Genomic DNA, 15,012 nt, shown 5'->3' with positions numbered 1-15,012 from the left:
CATTCGTCCATTTGTCTATCCTTCTGCTTGTCCTTCCATCTGTACTTTCTTGAACTCTCGCTGCTCCTCCTGTCCATCAGTTCTTCTTCCCATCTTTGCCCCGTCTGTCTGTCTGTCTCCTCTGTCCATCCTCCTCGAGCCCACCGGTGTTGAGTGGGGGGCTCTGCCGCTGGCCGCTGCGTCTTTCTTATTTGATTAGTCTGATTGATTATTCTCGCACATGAGAGTTTTATTATGCATTAGCCGTCCTTTCTCACTCATTAGTATTTCTGTTATCAGCACGCAAAGAACAAAAGCGAAATCGAATAAAAATTCATGATAGAAGATTACGACCCACCTAAGCAAGTGTTCCATTTGCCAGCGCGTGAGATTAAACAAGATGAAGGAGCTCGATGTGAGGAGACCTTTGTGTTCGGGACTCGAGTTCAAGTCATCTGTTTAACTGTTGAAGTTGGCTGGGCAGGCCGCTACATGGAGTCAGCCTGGCACTGACACGGCGCCCAGGGGGCACGGTGCTTGGTACTTACAGCCACACAGTGCACGGCGCTTGGTACAGTCACACAGGACACGGACCTTGGTACTTACAGCCACACGGGGCACAGTGCTTGGTACTTACAGCCGGACGAGGCACGGCCCTTGGTACTTACAGCCAGACAGGGCACAGCGCTTGGTACTTACAGCTACACGGGGCACAGCCCTTGGTACTTACAGCCACATGGGGCACAGTGCTTGGTACTTACAGCCGGACGAGGCACGGCCCTTGGTACTTACAGCCAGACAGGGCACAGTGCTTGGTACTTACAGCCAGACGAGGCATGGCCCTTGCTACTTACAGCCAGACAAGGCACAGCCCTTGGTACTTACAGCCACATGGGGCACAACGCGTGGTACTTACAGCCGCACGGGGCACGGACCTTGGTACTTACAGTTGCATGGGGCACAGCGCTTGGTACTTACAGCCACACAGCTCGTCCCCACATCCCGACTCTGCAGTGTGGCTGTGGCGTTTGGACCAGCGGCTCCTCTGTGTGTCCAATGCTGGCTGTGTGAAGGGGTTTTGAGTGCTTAGTTAAGCTTCAGAGACTAAAATGACAAGACTGGGCATAAAACATGGGGGCGGGTGAGTGGAGCAACGTGGAACAGTGGCATATCCTGGGAATACCAGCATGAGTGGCAGTAACACCAGATGAAGTAGAGATTGGGCTGGAGATGATGGGAGGAGGCAGAAAGAGAAAACAAGTACAGGAGCCCACCATGATGCCACCTCTCCAGTTCCCGTTCACGTCGGGCCACAAGAGAAAAAGACACGACACAGAGAATTGGGGAAGCAGAGAGATAAATGAGGCATGCCATGTGTACATTATGACCGATCCAATGGAAAAGGGGGCTCAGCAAGACCCTCAGAGCATCGGCAGATCAGTTCACATCTAACGTCTATCTATGAGAAGTGTTTGTACCGTGTGAGGTTGGCACCTGCACTCTTCAAGTGCTCACAGGACTGGCATAAGGCACTGTAAGTGTACACCCTGGTACTCAGTGTCAGCACTGGCAGGCTCTGTGGAATAAATAGAGAGAGAGATCAAAAGGGCACCATATAAAGGGCATCACTAGATATAGATAGATAGATAGACTGTACATGGCACTGAACAAATTAATGGACACATAGACACGGAAGGGATACACACGACATGATATACAGACACACTGTAAGAAAAACATGCTAGACATGATAGATATGAAAGGCACTATATAATAAATAGATATATAGATAGATAGAGTGAAAGGCACTATATAATAGATAGATAAATAGATAGAGTGAAAGGCACTATATAATAGATAGATAGATAGATAGATAGATAGATAGATAGATAGATAGATAGATAGATAGATAGATAGATAGATAGATAGATAGATAGATAGATAGATGTGAAAGGCACTATATAATAGATATATAGATAGATAGAGTGAAAGGCACTATATGAGAGATAGATAGATAGATGTGAAAGGCACTATATAATAGATAGATAGATAGATGGATAGATGGATGGATGTGAAAGGCACTCTTCAGACAAACTTGGATTCATCAGGTGCTATGTAATGCATATACAGATAGATGTGGAAGACACAATATAAGAAGGAATATGCAATACATATGAAGTTAAGTATATAATATATAGCTCAATATGAAAGGCACTATATAAGTTAGACATCACAATATAATAAGTAGGTATATGTGAAAGGGCACTATAAAATACATAGATGTAAAATGCAATATATAAAGTATGGAATGCAGTGTGTAGTAAACAGTCAATGCACACGGAGCTATATAAGTTAGATAGCAGTATGTGGTACTTAGATATCTTTAAAAGTCATGGTGTAAGATTGATATTAAATGCAGTATATCACACAAAGGCAGTGTGAAAGGCACTATATAATGCACAGGTAGACAGATGTGAAAGGTAGCATATGATAGAGGTGAAACATACTATATAAGCTAGATAGCACTATAAAATCTTAGATGTGAAAGGCACCGTATAATATGTACTGTATGTAGGCAGGCAGATGTTAAACATACTATACAAGTTGGACAGCACTATAAAATACATAGGTAGAAAGATGTGAAAAGGCGCTATATAGGATAAATAGATATCAGATGCAGTATATATAATACACAGGCAATGTGAAAGGCACTAAAATGTTTCCTAGCACTGTATAAAATACAGACTGATATGAAAGGCAGCATATAAGATGGGTGAACTGGAGGAAAGCCGAGGCACTCATCTGAAGTCCCGCCCAGACTGAGCACGCACACGCCGCTCTTATATAGCACCTTTCGCATTGTCCTTTGTGTGATGTACTGCATCTCATGTTTTTGTATCCACGTGCAGTGACTGCGTCAGGCCTCAGCCTTGAATCCAGGACGCTGTGTCTGTGAGTCTCCTGGGCTAACCACTATGCCACCATGATGCTGCCCTGGTGCTACTCCAGTGTGTAAATTGTGATTGTAACCTGGACAGGACGCCTTCACAGTCTTTGTAATAAACATTTCCATGTTAAATAAAATGAGTTCTGTATTTAACTGTTTTTCTTATGGTTCCCAAGAGCGGTGATGTGTTGCTTTCTGGTCAGACATGTAGGTCAGAATTCCATTTTACGTCACAATACGACTGCAAAGAGCAGAATTAAAGCACCCAACACACAAGAACCACTCAGAATGAGAGAATCAACTGTGTAAGTAAATAAATTTGTCCTTTTTTCCCCCAATTAAAATGAACATCTTAACATAGCTAAAGATTACACTGTCACATCTAATGGTGGCTGATAAATAAGCCCCCAATAGCGCCCCCTGGAGCACCACTGTATAATCAGCCTTATACACCACACGATAGCCAGCAGCTTAGCCATCTTTCTGTGCTCAGCTGCTGCCACCAGGGAAGCTGGTCAGGTCCCCACACAAATGCCACAGCACAGCTGCTGAAGTGACCGATGTCCCAGGTCATCCAGTTGATGGTCCCTTGCCTGACCCTCTAAGTCCCCATCTCTGTATTCTATAAATGGTAGCGTTGTATTCTGAAGTGACCGTTTTGTTCTTCTTTTCTATTCACGCTAAGGTACCTGTGAACATCGTCGAGCCGGCACTCTTGGATTTGAACTCAACGACAGAGGATTCTTGGGAATGGGATGAGACGGACATCAGTAACAACTTGATCAGCATCGATATGGAGTCATGTGACTTTGAAGGAGCACCCAGCCGGACCCCGGAGAGCGTGGCTCATGATGTCTGCATGGATCGATATGAGCACATGGCAGGTGCCAGTCTCTGCCTTCCACCCACCCACCCACAGATATATCAAGTGTACAGTCTGCATGGCGTCGAGCTGTACGGTGGTCCTCGCACACTCGGTCCAAAGACACCCGCCGGGGATTCAAACGTCAAGCAGCCCAACTTGTTGAAGAAGAGCCTCAGCAAAGACTCGTCGTTCTCCTCCACCGAGTCCTTACCAGATTTACTCGGGGGGATCATCACCATCAAAGAAGGCAAATACGTGTACTGCGGTGACGAGACTCGGCGGTCAGAAAGCGAGAGTGGCATTGTGAGTGAGGGCGACACCGAGACCACCGCCAATTCAGAGATCTGCTCGCTCAAGCTTGCCGAGGAGCAGCAGGGCAGCAGTAGCACCGGCAGCCGGGGTGCAGACCCTAACCAGACCGACGTCAGCCGAAGCAACGACTCGTCGTACTGCGAAACCAGGGACAGCACAGGCTTAGTGTACGGCTTAGCTCAGCCTTGCAAAAACAATGAGGACGTGCATCAGGAGCAGCAGATCTCGGGTGACAGCCAATCAGAAACAGAGCAGATCACTTGCAGGTGTGACGCCCGGCCAGTAGAGGGAGACATTGGGTTCCAAGGAGTCCAGTCTGCCAAAGCTCAAGATGGGACTTCAAGCGACTCGAAAAGCAGCCGAGTGCTCGCTGTTTTGTCACGCGGCTCTTCTCTGGACTCGCTCTCCATTGCCGGAGATCTGTTTACGTCGAGCCGGGAGGCTCTTCACCGCAGCACCTCGCTGGAAAGCTGGCTGGCTTCTGGCAGGAGCACCGAGGAGATGTCCAGACAGCAGAGTCGGGCAGAGCTGGGTCTGAGCAGCGATTCCCTGGGCGAGCTCAGCAAGAGGACGCTGGACCTGCTGAAGCGCCTGGAGAACGTCCAGAACCCCTTAAGCCAGAAGATGAAGCGCAGCATCTCGGACATCACGCTACAGAGCAGCTCCCAGAAAGCGGCGCCAGCCAGCCAGCTGGTCCTTGATGTCACTTCCTCGATAAATGAAGATTCGGCGGCTTCCCTCACCGAGCTGAGCAGCAGCGAGGATTTCTCCCTCTGTTCCGAGGACATCGCCGTCCAGAGAAACCGAATCGTGGACTGTAACGCCTCGTTTCGAAAGCAAGTCCATCACATAGCCATCCCCGACGAGGCCGACGTCAGCATCAGCATGATCGTCAACGTGTCCTGCACCTCGGCGTGTACAGATGACGATGAAGACGACAGCGATCTGCTATCGAGTTCCACTCTGACTCTGACCGAAGAGGAGCTGGGTGTCCAGAACGACGAGGATGACGACGATGACGATAACTCGAGCATCGCCACGGATGATGAATACATTGAGAGCAGCTTCGTCTCGGGACTGGAGTACATGAAGAGTGAACTCCAGAACTGGATTAAACCGAAAACAAGCCCGGCGAGGGAGAAGCTCGAGTCTGCGTTGGGAGACGAGTTGCAGTGCAGCGCCCTCTGTGGTGAGAAAGCCAGGCCCGTGATAACGGCGCACGAACGACGATTCTTAAGCCGCTCTGCGCTGAAACTGCTGGAATCGAGCGTCAAGGCGAAAACTGAAGGAGTTCGCCAGAAGGAATGGGGGTTCGGTCGGAAGGTTCTAGCCGAGCAGACCCGTCCTTACCGGAGTCAGTATGTCGACGACATGGAGAACGGCAATGTGGAAGGTAGGCATCTGAAAGGAAAAGACGAGGAGGATGAGCTTCTGAAGGAGGAGGACGAAGACGAAGAGGAGGAGGAAACGATTTTCGGCAACGGCGGGGAGGCTCTCTGTTCGCTGGCGGACAGTGCAAAGGGCCTGGCCATGGGTGCTGGATCTTCGAAACGCAGCTTGCCTTCCTCGCTCTACAAGGAGTCCTATCTGGAAAATCAACTCCGGGGAGAAATTCCCTGTTGCAGCTCCATCAGTCACCTCCGCTCTTTCCTGCCCCTCCGTAACTCCAAAGGGTACACCAAAGAGATGACCGACGATGACAGCAGTCCTGACCTCTGCCCCGCAAACTGTGAAGAAAGACGCAAAGGGAGCTCATGTTGCACCCACCAGTCGCCGCCCAGCGAGGAGGACAAAGGCGAAGACGACGACTCCGTGCACAACTTTGTGATGGAGATCATCGACATGGCGTCGGAGGCTCTGAATCCCAAAACGCACTCGGACACGGAGGCCGGGAGTCCCAACCCAGTGGCCCAGATCAGAGACAAGGTGCTGGAGCACTCGCACCGACCGATCCGCCTGAAAAAGGGCGACTTCTACTCCTACCTCTCCCTGTCCTCCCACGACAGCGACTGTGGCGAAGTCAACACCTACGATGAGGAGAAAAGCAGCACCCCTCTGCCCACCGCCCTCGCAGACGGAGACCAGGAGTTGCTCTTCGAAGCCTGTGAGAAGGACGACCACGACGGCCCCAAACTCGACTGCCACAGGCCGGCCACCGGGACGAGCGGCGAGAAGCCAAACGCGGGCCGCTCCTCTTTTGAAAGGAAGTGAGGCTCGGAGCCAGTTAGAGGACCATAATGAGGCGTCTTATCTTAATCCTTTTCCGTGTGAAACCCTGATAGACACTGCTGAATGTTTTGCAGATACTAAAACGCTTGAATCCAATATTTCTCCTGTAATGACTAAGATAAGAGACTCTTGCTCCAGTACAAATCCTTTAAAAGAGGAAGACGGCCTTTATATTAATCCTAAAATTAACTGTCCTCAGATGAGAAAAGGCGATAGGGACGAGAAAAGCCCGGCTTCACCGCGGATGAAACAGAAACATGGCAGAAGCGGATGTCGCGCTCTTCAGGAGGCCAAGTCACCCCGTGTGCAGGTAGGTGACACTAGGTTAGTGTGACAGTGCCGGCTCTGTCCCCTGGGTCTAAGAGCCGCTGTGTGGAGTCAGCGTGAACTTCTGTAGGCTTCCTTAGGGTAGTAGAAATGAACGCTCTGACCAGTTTAGAACTCACCCAAAAAAAAACCAGAAATGGCCCACAGTTGTAACTGTCCAGTACAGCCCCGCGGGACCCCCTATGACCACAGGGTTCTTATTCCATTTCACAATCAGTACCTCATTCTTATCATTATTTGATCTCCTTGCTTAGTGAGCTAGCCTACAATTATGTACCGAGAGCCCTGTGAAAAAGTAAGTGCACCCCACAGAATGACCCTACATTATATTTGTGCCTGGGATGAACAGGCCCGGGTGTAGGCTTTGAGGCATTTTGTAAAGGTGTCTGTGTAGAACAGATGATGGCCACCCAACAAGCTGGATGAAGATCATCATTCTATATCTGGAAAAAAAAAGATGTCGCCGGACTTTATGATTATACAGGGAGATTCACTCGAAAGAGGCCCCAGATATTCTGTAACAACTCTCGCTAGGACGACACAATGTGCAATGTGCCAGGATGCCCCTACATCGGAGCAATGACAAGGTCTTGTCAGGTTAGAGTGACAGTGCCAGCTCTGTCCCCTGGGTCTAAGAGCCGCCGTGTGGATTCGGCGTGAACTTCTATTGGCTTCCTTAGGGTAGCAGAATTTAACGCTCTGACCAGTTTAGAACTCACCAAAATCTTGAAATGGAATTTTTGGAGGATTCCAATACTTTCTGTATAGTTCGTAGACGAGATAGTCAGGGAGGTCTAAAACGTGAGTGAATTTAATTTCTTTATCTCTAATAAATTACCTGACTTTTTCTTCGTTTAGTCGTTGACGTGTCATCTAGAACGTATAAAATTATTTAGGCGAGCTGAGAGCACAGGAAGTGTGTCTGCCCAAAGCATTCACACGACTGAGAGGTTAGATGACCGCGGTCTTGTTTGAAAATGGTTGTTAAGTAGGGCGCGACTTCAAAGAATCTCATGGTACAAGTCACCGTCTCGCCGGACTTCATTCCAAAAACTCTCTCAAAAAGTCACGTCTCGTCTCAAGATGTTCCTTCTGTTTTGTGGGTGGATTCCCCAAGAGGTGGGGCCATCTGTCAATCACCCTTAATATCCCGCCCCCTTGCCCTACAAGGGCAGGCTTTGAAGTGCAATACTTTCCCTATACTTCATATACAAAAAAAGTCAGGGAGGTCTGAAATGTTGAAATTCATCAAAATCTCGAAATGGAATTTTTGGACGAGTCCAATACTTTCTCTATACTTTCTATACTAGAAAGTCAGGGAGGCCTGACACGTTGAGATTCATCAAAATCGAGGTCGGATTTTTGGATGATTCCAGTACTTTCCCTGTACTTCGTATACGAGAAAGTAAAAAAACATCCAGTCGAGTTTTGAAAATCCTTAAAAGTCTTGGTGACGTTTGCTGACTTTTACAACATATTTGAACAGCACATCTTCATACAAACAGTGTCTACAGATAAAGGTGGTCTACAAGTGGAACATCAAATCGATTCCTCTTCATAATCTAAACAAACCAACAATGTGGAGTTGTCACATGGATAAAGTAAGCCCACCCCTCCATTTATCACCACCACAGATCCATCAAGTTAGAATCATGTGTTCTAGATGAGGTGCCCATGAGTAGAACCTTCTTATGGAACCTGAAGGTAGACCAGACTGTCTTTCTTTTTTAAACCGTGGATATTGAGGGTCTGGTGTTCTCTTTGCTGTTGATTTGTGTGGCATCATCGGAACATTAGAACAGCAGCCATGCCACCTGCATTTCAGAAGAGGTCACCCACCTGAAGCTAAGCATGTTCAGGCCCGGCCAGCACTAGGATGGGAGACCATCTAGGAAAAGCTTGGGTGACTGCTGGAAGAGGTGTTGGTGAGGCCAGCAGGGGGCGCTTACCCTGTGGTCTGAATGTGGATCCCAATACCCCAATGCAGTGACGGGGGACACTGTGCTGTAAAAATGGCGCCGTCCTTCATGTGAGACGTAAAACTGATCCCTGGGCATCCTTTGTAAAGAGTAGGGGGTATCCCGATGTCCCAGATAAATTGCCCACCATGGCCTAGTCATTCTGGGCCCCTCATCATGCCCTGTCTCTAATTGGCTAATTGTCTCTCACCCCTTCACCATCTGATAAGCACTGGCACAAAAATGGTCGGCGTCACGTCATTCAGGTCGGTGCTACACATTAGTGGGGGTTGAAAGGGCTCCCCACTCACTAAAGTGTTTTGAGTACCCTGAAAAGTTCTATATAAATGTAAAGAATTATTATTATTATTATTATTATTATTAACATTAGTACAAGCTAAACGAGGACAGGCCATTCAGCCCACCTAAGCTCACCAGTCCTATCCACTTACCGCATATTCTCGCGTTTATGTTCTCCTGTGGATAAGTCGAGGTTTGATTTTGCCATATAATTTCTGGTATTTTATCATGTCAGTCATATAAGTCGAATGCAGAAAACTTCCACTATTGGTCCAAGAGATTACGATATGCTAACGCCCGCTCACCACGGAGCACACGGTCTTTATTTTCTATGTATTGTGCCTACGTGACCACACGGTAATGCCAAACTATTCCGAAGCGACGTTTACACTGATTTGTGTTTTTTGTATCTCGCACCCTCATACATCTTTATCATTAGAGCATCCCTTATTTATGATGGAGCGTTCGATCAGAATGAAATATGAAGCTGCTTTTAAATTAAACGTAGGAGGAGGGAAGAAAATGTAAAAAAAAATTAAGTGTCATATTTTTGAACGGGCGTATAAGTCGGGGTCTGATTTTATGATCGATTTTACAGGTTTCAAGACCCGACTTATACGCGAGTTTATATGGTAAAGCCCCCAAAATAACATCACGTTGAGCTCTGAAGGTCCCTGGGGTCCTGCTGTCTTCCACACTACTTGGTATAACGTTCTCCATTTGTTTATAGTTCTCTGTGGTGCCATCATGCCAAGATCAAAAGAGCTCTCAATGGCCCTCAGAAAGAAGGCTGTGGATTTCTAGGAGTCTGACAAAGGATTTCAAATCAAACATTCCACTGTGAGGAAAACCATCTGCAAGTGGCATGGATCTGAAGCAGCCACTAATTTGTCCAGGACTGGCCGACCCAGCAAATTCAGCCCAAGATCTGCCAGCTTGAGACTAAAACAAAAAAAAGGTCTCCAAGAATCCCGGAATGTCATTGGGGGATCTTCAGGTAACACTTCCAAAAAGTGGGTGACAAAGTGTGTGCAGCTACAATCAGAACAAGTTTGTGCAGAATTTGACTTGCCTGGATAACGGGAAAGAGAACTTTCCAGCAAGAGTAGAGTTTGCCATTAAACATCGAGACAAAGACCCAAAGATGGGGTCTTCTGGAACAATCAGCTCTGGACAGATGAAGTTGTTTGGCCACAGTAACCATAGACATGTTTGAAGAACCTCATACAAGCACAGTGGTGGACATGTTCTGGCTTGGATTCGCTGTGCTGCCTCAGGACATCAAGTCCAGTAGGAATTGTGCGTCACATCGAAGTGTGCTTGAGGAGAATGGGAGGCCATCACTCCCCAAGTTGATGTTGAACTGCGACTTTTTCTTTGTCTCTTTCGGTGCTGACCTGTTTGCTCTCTTAAACGTTTCGAAGCTCACGTATTCATCGCCTGGTTATTTTTTTCACAATAATCCTCAGACATGGAGTCTCATAAGAGACAGATGGGGGTTTACTACTGAATCAAACTTGACGTTCATTTTGAATGAGCAACCAGGGATGGTCTGATTTTTCACAAATCTGTCGAAATCAGAAGTAAGTGAAGAGAGTTAGTTTGCAGGCGATGGAATTTCAGGGCACAATGTCACAGGAGACAAGATGCGCTGATCCGTAATCGTGCGCGCTTTCGTAAAACTTGCCAATTTGATGTGCCGCGAGCTACCTGCTGGCTTGGTGTACAAACACACTAGAGCAAAGTTTCTTAAACGAGGGTCACGGGTTGTCTTATTTCGGGTCGACTGTCGGTGGCGATTCTCCATGGGGGGTGCCCGGGGTTGACTGTCCCGGGGGGACCATTCTGGGTCTCGAAAGACGCAAAGAAGCCAAATTTGGGTCGCACAAATAAAGGTTTTAGAGACAGTACACAGGAATGTTTTTGTTTTTGTGAAGCCTTAAAATTTTCATTTTTAGGTTTATAAGAATTACGTCATGAACACTTTGAAATCACAGTCCGAGAGAACCCCCACATGTGACACACCGTTGGACTCGTCTTGACATCAAGGTATTCAAGACTTCAAGCTTTTTGGGGTGCCCCCCTATTATTGGCCCTCTCGATCCATTAAAAACTGGTCCAAAAATGGCCTAAAAATGAGCTTTTTTACTTTCTCATATATGACGTATAGGGAAAATATTGTAATCGTCCAAAAACTCAACCTCGAGATTTTGATGAATCGCCGTTTTTAGACCTCCCTGAGTCCGTTTTACTTTCTCGTAGGGAAAGTATTGTAATCGTTCAAAAATTCGATCTCAAGACTTATGAATCGTGACGTTTTAGACCTCCCCGAACCTGGAGATACCATTTTAGGAATTAAGTCCGTGTGTGTAAACACAGTAACTTGAGTTCACTTTCACTTTGGTCAACCACATTTTGCACACAGGTATTCAGAACAAAACGTGGATTTCTATCAACTTTTGGACTATTTCCATTAACTAAAAGTGGTACTTGACCTTTTATTCATGGAGCTGCAGAGTCCAATTTATTCAACTTTACTTTTATAATAATTGTTCAATATATTATTAATTTGATTTGATTTGTTGTTGATGGTTCTTTAGTGTACAGAATATACAAACTTAATTTGTGTCTTGTGGTTTACTCCTCAAATATCCATCCCCATATCCGAGTCTACGAGAAAGTCGAGGGGAGAGCACTCCCAATTTTTTTGTGCTGGGAATTCTGGAGTAAACCCCTAGTTGTCTTCCTTGGAGATGATCAGAAGGACTTGAAGTTGCGCATGTCACATAAAGCGACCCCCTCTAATAGGATACGAGTTTCTCCTTTTGTCAAAACTTTGAAAGGAAGGGGATGGCTAATTTCAGCATGTGGAGTCGTTTTATGCTAATTTGAAGTTTCTAATCACAAATATGATCATATTTTTGATATTTGATTCTTTACCGGTGGTCCTAGCCCACTAAGTGCCTCCCACACCCAGAAGATTTCAAACATAAGCCTGTCATTTTAGACAATTTCAAGGTCAGGGATTACGACTATGAGGTTATTTTTGATCCTTTGCGAAGGACCTAGCCCCCTTTATGGACCTCCATTAGAGGGTGACAAATGACAGACTTCTATTACAATCGAGAGTATTTAGATTTTTAACATTTAAAAAGTGAGGCACACATTTTAACATTTCACATAATCAGATGCACCTCTTCTTGTTTCTTATGCACTTCTGCCTCATGAAGTCACTTATGAGCCCCTTGAATGGGTGGGTGGGGGGCTTACGCTAATGCTGACTTTTTTTCATTTTAAAAAGTCCACCAAATTTTCTTCTGTAAGTACAAAGTTTGTTTTTGTTTCTCAACGTCTTTAAAGGCTGGAGGGCTCCATGGTTTGGTTTGGTGTGGTTTGATAGAACCCCACCACAGGTAATGCCGTTGCTCGCCACGCTTCACAGTAGAAGTAAATCTTGACCTCAGATAATCCGTAGTTTTTACGCACTTTTAGCATTCCTGTTGGGTTCAGCTTTTTGGGATGAATCTTGTGAGGCTGATGTGGAATTAGAAGAGTCCAGAGTAGGTGATGCTACGGGGCGTTTGAGGGACTCGTCTGTGTTCATTGGCTCTCTTAATGAAGCTCATGGTGCCGTGTAAACAGGTGGTCATCTGTTCCTAACTTTGCAGAAGCAAAATGTCACTTTTCCTGGGTGAAGAACTGAAATCTGCCAGTTGTGGCCCACTAAAACATGAAAGCCATGGCGGATTTTTTTTTTGAATATGATGACCCAGCTAAGGCATCTTGCGATCTTCAGATTAGAAGTCCGCAGCTCTACAAGATGCAAATAACATGGCAACAAAAGTCAAAAACCAGAGGCAAATAGCCAGGAAAACACAACATTTAGGAGACCCACCAGAATCCAGTGGATCATCTGCCCTGGACTTCAAGTCCCAGCTTCCCTTAATAGGACTGGGGGTGGTGCTTTAATGGTGATGGACAGGTGACTCCGCCTCTTGGGGATCCGCCCATAAAATACAAGCAACGTAGGATACACACATACAGTAGCTACTACAGGATAACTAAAAATGAATCCAACTAACAGATAGAGTAATAATTAATGAACACAATGATATTATAAAAAACATAAAGAGGCAATTTAAACAGGAGCCAGAGGGGGAACCCTGGTGTAGCCATAACAGATGGTAACATACACTGGTAGTCACTGGGATTAGTGGGACAATGACAGGCTACCTACCAGATGTCATAAAGCCGTGGACCTCAGTGGTTTCCATACAATGATGGGTCAATGGCTGGAGATGCGAAGGGAAGAGTTTTGGGCTTTGGGATCACCCGCCTCCTTCCTTTGAGGCCTCCATATGGGTCACCTGGGGACGTCCCACTCCACGTCCTCAACTGCTGGGCTTCCTGGAGAGAGCTTAGAGAGAGAGAATAAAAAAATAACAATCATGCGAGGAAAGATGCTATCTCCCAGAAGCCAATTTCTCAGCCCAGATAGAGGAATTTCTCCCTCATTGAAAGTTTGAAGAAATGAATCGAGATAAGAATTAATAAGTGAATAATCCATTTGTGATGAGATAAGTCATTAAACTTAAAGTCGCCTCCCGGAATCACTGGGATTTTTGAACTGCGTTCACTCAGAGTAGGTATGTCGGAATGGCTTAAGGGAGCAGACGGCCAATCCCACACCCCACCCCCACTAACCTCACTAGATGCTGCGGGTTCAAATCCTCCATGTTGTCTTGTCGGAGGACTGCCAGTCAGGTGTGCTTTGCTTTGCCCGCCCCAATGCCATGCAGGTGGTCCGTTCCCTCAAGGGCTGCCATTAAATTACCTTATGTAATTTCTTGTTAATATTACAATGCAGTACAGTAGACGTACTTTTGTATAGCGCTCTTCACTGAGTGCTGTAAAACAAATTCTGAGGGGAAATGCAAGTAGAAGTCATTCTAATCACTAAATACAGAATTAGTACATTATAAGGACACACATTTGTTAAAACACACAGAAAACAAAATAGAAACGAATTAACATAGCAGTTTTATGGTTTTATTGATTTCTATAGCATATTTAAAACAATTAACAGTCAACCAAAGTGCTTTACATAGAATAACAGCTAAAGTAAAACATAAAAGTATAAAGTTAAACATACATAAACACACGTACACCAACATTCAAACATAAATAGCTGATGTAAAATTATGCAAACAAAAATGTGATGCGCCATCTGTTGGAATGACAGCTGCAATGCATTTTATTACTACATGCATTCCAACAGACGGTGTACTGCAGGTGTTAACGCTGAGGTCCAAGTGGATTAGTCAATAATGACTTGAAGTTAAAGAGCACGGGTGATTCACTCGCTGCGTACAGAAAGCTCTAAACCTCACGTCCTACAGCCTCTCCATAGCTCAGTGGTTTGACACAGCACAGCTTGTTTGGCGCTGACTATGCCAATGGTCAGATATGAAGGAAATGACCGTTTAGGGGTTGGTTGGTTCATCTTGCCCGTGGTGATGACGGGCTCATGAGCCGATCTCTTAGAACTTTGAGCTAAGCTGGCACCGATGTTAGAAAGACAGACAGGCTGTCCGAATTCAGGCCACAACAAGGTTTTTGGCTTTCTAGCAACAGGCACCTTGGAGTGAACAGGTCAGGAATATCTGAACCCAGCATCAGCTCCATCATGCCCGCTGTGCTGGAAGCCATAAAGGACTGATGGGGCAGTATATTCAGTTTCTGTATGGTTGGGTTGTAAAAGGAAATTTGCAGCAGTGCTGGGTTTTCCAATGTAATCGGGGCAATTGACAGCACTTGTAATAAGGGTCGCCTAGTGAGAACGATGCCAATTTTGTTATTATTTTTTATTAATGGTGGGCAGTTAAAGTCACCTGAGATGCCAAAATGAGAGTGACAAACGTCGTGGCTCGGTGGCCTGAGTCAGTCTGTGATTCATTTATTTTGAGGCCCGAGTAGCTTTGATCAGACGACTGACTTTCTGACGGTGCCCTACGTGGAGGCTGAACCCTCAGTTATTTAGATGGCGCATACTGCTTATTCTAACAGCAGTCTTGTTGTTACATGCGCCAGGTGAT

General features: G+C 46.0%; 1 protein-coding gene across 2 annotated transcripts in view; it reads left to right on the top strand.

Annotated features, from left to right (window-relative positions):
* Nucleotides 1-15,012, top strand: part of akap6 (A kinase (PRKA) anchor protein 6) — a 364,472-nt gene that overhangs the window by 337,368 nt on the left and 12,092 nt on the right. For both annotated transcript variants that reach the window (XM_028821579.2, XM_051919705.1), the window contains exon 13: nt 3,612-6,642. In XM_028821579.2, the coding sequence (XP_028677412.2) occupies nt 3,612-6,314 (2,703 nt within the window). In that variant the 3' untranslated portion in view covers nt 6,315-6,642. The remainder of the gene's footprint in view (nt 1-3,611; nt 6,643-15,012) is intronic.

The sequence above is a fragment of the Erpetoichthys calabaricus genome, chromosome 16 (genome assembly GCF_900747795.2).
Source record: "Erpetoichthys calabaricus chromosome 16, fErpCal1.3, whole genome shotgun sequence".
NCBI lineage: Eukaryota > Metazoa > Chordata > Cladistia > Polypteriformes > Polypteridae > Erpetoichthys > Erpetoichthys calabaricus.
Note: the sequence above shows the minus strand (reverse complement) of the source record. Positions and strands in the feature narration are given on the sequence as shown.